Source organism: Chaetura pelagica, unplaced genomic scaffold (genome assembly GCF_000747805.2).
Source record: "Chaetura pelagica isolate M959 unplaced genomic scaffold, ChaPel_1.0 scaffold455, whole genome shotgun sequence".
Lineage (NCBI taxonomy): Eukaryota > Metazoa > Chordata > Aves > Apodiformes > Apodidae > Chaetura > Chaetura pelagica.
This window is the reverse complement of record NW_009953483.1, coordinates 2,000,646-2,005,747: the sequence shown is the minus strand read 5'-3', so window position 1 is coordinate 2,005,747 and position 5,102 is coordinate 2,000,646. Positions and strand designations below refer to the sequence as shown.

The 5,102-nt window shown below is 40.5% G+C and overlaps 1 protein-coding gene across 1 annotated transcript in view; it reads right to left on the bottom strand.

Moving 5' to 3' along the window:
- Positions 1 to 5,102, bottom strand: part of PHACTR2 (phosphatase and actin regulator 2) — a 129,441-nt gene that overhangs the window by 5,212 nt on the left and 119,127 nt on the right. The window contains exons 11-12 of the mRNA XM_009998550.1: positions 2,077 to 2,138; positions 1,232 to 1,369 (exon numbers count right to left, since the gene is read on the bottom strand). Of these exons, the coding sequence (XP_009996852.1) occupies positions 1,232 to 1,369; positions 2,077 to 2,138 (200 nt within the window). The remainder of the gene's footprint in view (positions 1 to 1,231; positions 1,370 to 2,076; positions 2,139 to 5,102) is intronic.

Genomic DNA, 5,102 nt, shown 5'->3' with positions numbered 1-5,102 from the left:
AGCAGGAAAGACACCAGAGCTCCAGCTCCATAATATAGTTACAGCACAATTTTCTGCTCCCACTGGAATTAGAAAAATTACTTCCTTGGGAAAAAAAGTGTAAGGAAGTTTCCAGGCAACCCGGGGTCTTTGCCTTTCTGCTGAGGTCAACAAAAATGGATTCACAGAACCAGTCTTGGGCATCTGTTCAATACAAAATTAATTGAGATTAAGAACTGCAACCCCAAAGTAGGTAGGAAACTCCAGTTTGCCCTGCTGCCATTTACCCTGGTTTCACCTGGGTGACAGTGGAGGTACTGGGTGCTCTAACCTCCTACAGTCTACGTCAGGACTTGAGACTGTTCAGCACCTCCCAGAACCAACATCTACAAACATTTCTGGGTACATTTTTAATATCTCCATCTTGACTTGATATAAGATTCTCCTTTGATTGTCAGATGAGCTGGCATTAATATTAAAATACAAGCCGAAATAAAATCAGTGCTTCACAGTCCTTAGCTAAAAGACAGTGGATTATTGCATGCATCACTTTTCATGCCAACTACATCTCATAGACTTTCCATAAAGTTGGGTCAGACCCAGTGCTAAAGGGGCCAGCACTTTTTGATACATAAATCCTACAGCCTTCATTTTATGAAGTAGTATAGGAGCAAAATGGAAGAGTATTTAATGGTAATCTTTGACTTATCTGTTTTTTAAAAGAGAATCAAAGACTCATGTGTCTTATCCTTTGCAGAGGAACTATGACCTGCAGTATGCTGGGGGCAAACTTCCGAAGAAGGTGTGCTGCACACATACTGTCAGCTCCTGCACTGACAGGTGTGGCCAAGAACCTTTAAAAGGATGGAGCAGCTTCTACCTTTTTTCACCTGAATGAGCTGCAAAAGTAACTCTTGGTGGCAGTGACAAAGGCTTCTGCCTGCAGAAACCTTGCCTGGATTCCACAGCTCATGGCCATCTTTGCTAAGTGTGTACCTGGCTTAGCAAGGCTTTAAAAATGCAAGAAATTCTGGCCTGAACTGCTATAATGGAGGTGGGAAATATGCTCAAATAGGCACCTGTGTGTGTTTCCTGAGCTACAAGCAGTAGATGCACAGTAGTACCAGGACAGTCTCACTGCCTCCAGCAGATGTCATTCATGATGCTGGTATCAAGAGAACATAAACCAGAGGAAAGCTCCCCCTAAGTGACAGATAGAAGCATATTCTTATAATCTACATCTCTCCCTTGCCTTGTCTGCAGGAGTTAACCTGGCCCAAGGCTTGTCAGCACGACGGTCGTAATCCGGAGAATCCGTGACCTCCACATACTCGTTAAATCGAAGGATTCTTCTTGCTTGAAGTTCAGCCACTGTAGGCCTCAGGCTGAGCTGCAGGCAGGAGGCAGAAAATAGTACATTTAATAAGATGAAATAAAAGAAAATAAAAGCTGAGGGTATGATGCAATCTCGAGAGAACTTTAATGGTATTTCTAAATAGGGTCACTTTCAGGTGTCTAAAAAAAGCCACCATCCTGGGAGCACCACATGAGAATGAAGAAGCAGCACAACCTAATTTTTTCAATTATAAAAATAGTCTTTGTCGGGCAGGTCACAGAGAATCGTGACAGTTATCCCTGGAATGTTAAATGTGACTTTGCAACTGTCACACCATTTACCCCATGAGACAGTAGGTTCATCTGCAGTAATGATTACAGAGTCTGCTGTGTTCAACTGTACTTTTGAAATAAGCAGCAGGTACCTGCTTAACTAAAAAAAAAAATAATTTAACACCTAGGGAACAGATACTCTAGCTTAGTCATTATGATGCTGAATTGTTTCAGTCACCTCAAATAACATTCATTTTAATTAATTAAGGACGATCATGTAACGGAAACTGTACCTTTGTGGAGAAGGGCAGACTAGGGAGAGGGATGGAAACACCACCCATCCATTCCCAGAACAAACTCCCAAAGTCAGGGCAGTAGATCTGTAACTGTTTCTTATCCAGGGGCAATGAGCCCTGCATATGGATTTTTAGAACCTTATAAAAATAATCCTATGTACAGAAATACATAATACAAAAAACACATCATCACCTTTCTACTGAGTCTACGTTTTATTTCTCTTTTGGCTTCCTGTTCCTCTTCTTCATTCTTCTCTGTTTTTAGAAGAGATAAAAAGGAGTGAATATTTAAGTATTATAACTGTACATACTGTATTTCTCTTGGTTGAAAGCTTCAGGACTTCAAGTCCTGGCTCATGTTTCCTCATATTTCTGGGTGATCTGCATGTCTTGTCTGTTTTTCATATTTTGTATGCTCTCATTTCTTTTCCCTATCCTCATTTTCCCCAGTTCTGTAGGCATCTCAAGTCATCACTGCAGGTCAGGAGCACAGCAAAGAGGATGCATCTGTCATTTCCTTTCTGTATAATGGGAAATAAGAAGTGCCTGGAAGAGCTGCCTAATGTTTCAATTACTTTTCCCAACATTAAAATAACTGTTGCTTTTAATTCCAACATGCCACCTATTGACTTTATAGTAAGAGTCTAATTATTCATCAGGATCAAGAAAAAAAGTTTGCTCTGAATATCTGAATCAGCCAGGTGTCCTCTGCTGCTACAGGACACAGTGATTCCATGACAGTTTGTTTCACTATCAGTCGTTGCTGCAAACTGGTTTTGTTATTTTACTTGTTTTTCTGATTTTATAACATGGGCATATGATTTGGTACTCAAGCCCTCTTGGTTAAGGGCCACTAGCTAGAGCAAATGAGTGAGTACAGCAGAAAATGACGTGCATTTCTTAATGTATTTGGGCATGAGTCTGAAATGTGCTTTCAACAAATTTCTGTGCTGACCAAATTTAATTTATTGAGTCCCAGTGAAAGTCACATTTACAACAGCATATTCAAATGGATTCAGTGGGTTTCTTTTAATTGATGTACATTTTGAATAATGTATTTGCCCTTTCACTTCACCTCTGATGGTTATATGAAAAGTTAACTTTGTTGTGGCTGAAATATCCCACCTAGAGATATCCATAAAATTCTGATCCCGTTTTATTCATGGTTGGGGGTTATGGACTCCATATGCCAGTTCAAGGCTAACTATAAATCTAAAGGAATGTATTTGTCTGTTGTGGATGCAGCCAACCTGTAGAGATTAAAAGGCAGTTTTAAATCCTGGTATAGCCCAATTTGCCCTGTCTGCTATGGGCAGCCTGCTGTGTTAGCATAAGCAACCTGTCTGCAGAGGACCTTCTGTATCATGACTGGTAACACTGAAGGTAACTCTACGTCAGGTCATCTTATGGTACTTGCAGATTTCCTTTGCTAACTCGAAGGGTCTCATGTAAGAAGAACATAAGGCAAAGGGGAAGAGGAACAAATTATAAAGAAAAAGGAAGAAAGTTACAGTGGGAAAAAGGCAATGCTAGCCAAAGACCTGCTCTGTGAGAAGAGTCCAACACCATCCCCAGGCTTCCACCAGCAAGATGCAATCACATGGGCTTGCTGCCAGGATTATGTTGCATCTAGTGTTGATGGTGATTTTACTGAGTTACTGAAATGTGAATGGAATTTATGATTTATTAATAGGTTTTCTTTTAAAGAGTGAGGAAATAGATGGCCTGTTTCTGTAGGGGAACTGTAAACTGAGTAAAACTGAAGAATGGAGAGATTGATCTACATTTACAATTTTTTATTAATATATGTCAATAAGCAAGTTGGGTGCCTTATGATTTCAAGTAAGAACCCTTTTTACAACATCTTCTCCTAACAAAATCAAAACCTCTCTATCTGTTTTAAGATAGGTAAATATTTTGTAGGCTTTTGTTTAAGTATGTAATCTTTGCAATCAATAGACATAGTAACTGAGGTAATTAAACACAAACCAACAATTTGGGGTTCCATTCACTTGAGGATCATTTGACATAACAAATTTTGTCCCTTTATGACCTGAGTTGCTTAAGTCTCAGAAATTCTCCAGCAGCAGACACAGCAGGAAAATTGCAGCTGGATATACACATCACTGTACTGCCTTTTCCTTAATTTACTTTGTAGAAGACATTCTTCATTATTCATACCTTGACCTTTCTTTGCTATCTAAACCACTGGATCTCCTAAGAAGGAGCACTAAGATGCTTGATGTAAGAAATAAGGGCTCACACTTCCTAATTTGTACCTTAAGAAACAAATATCAACAGCACCTGCAGTACTGTTTTATTGTAGTTTAGAGGAGGATAAAATCACTCAAAAAGGTTGATCTGGACATTTAGGATGGCTGACTCCTATGTGAAACACCTGTTCCCCATCTCCAAACTTCTGGGCAAAATGTTGCTTTAAGCCTCGTGCTACAGAAACACTGCCCTGATACAAATTCCTACTAATAGCAACACCTACCATGTATTTTTGGTCTTTTAGGGTAAAAGTTTTGAAAGTCACTATAGCGAGTTAAGAAGATGTGTGGTGCTAAAAATAATGGGTCTGGTGCTCCTGCTTCCTTCAGGTGTTGTGGAAATTCCAGCCAGAGGGCCACATTTTGGCTGCAGGTACGAAGTGACTCACTTGCCCAAACAGGAACACATTAATGCATAGTAGTTCACTTCTGACTGCTTTCCACCTTAAAAGCAGATCTAATCTGTGTGATGTGGAGAAAGAAAATATAAACACAGCATTCCCAGCTGCAAGTCCCCTCCTCAGATGTCCTGCTGCTGCTGTACTGGCAAAGGACCAGCCTAGCTAGCACCCTTTGCTAGCGGAAGTCTCCAGTCAGATCCCAGCAGAATCGTAGTTTCCCTCCTTCCCTGCCTGCAGCTTCCTAGGGGGTCAAACTGAGATTTGACTCCTAACTGAAACAATTCTGTTTAGCATCATTTACAGTGGCCTTGGAGTTAAACGACCGACCAGGCAAAGCAGAGCAGCATCCCTGGCATCTATACATTACTCTGCCTGTGACTTTGCCATATTAAATCTGGTCACCTCTTGTTCTGTGGGACATTTCTTTTGTAGCAGAGGGGAAAAAGAGAAGAGAGAAATTGTTCTGCCTGAGGACTGCTCTGTTCTTGACCAGAAAGTACTCCTGGAGCATAAAACCAAAGTTTCCATTGTGTCCCTATGGGATC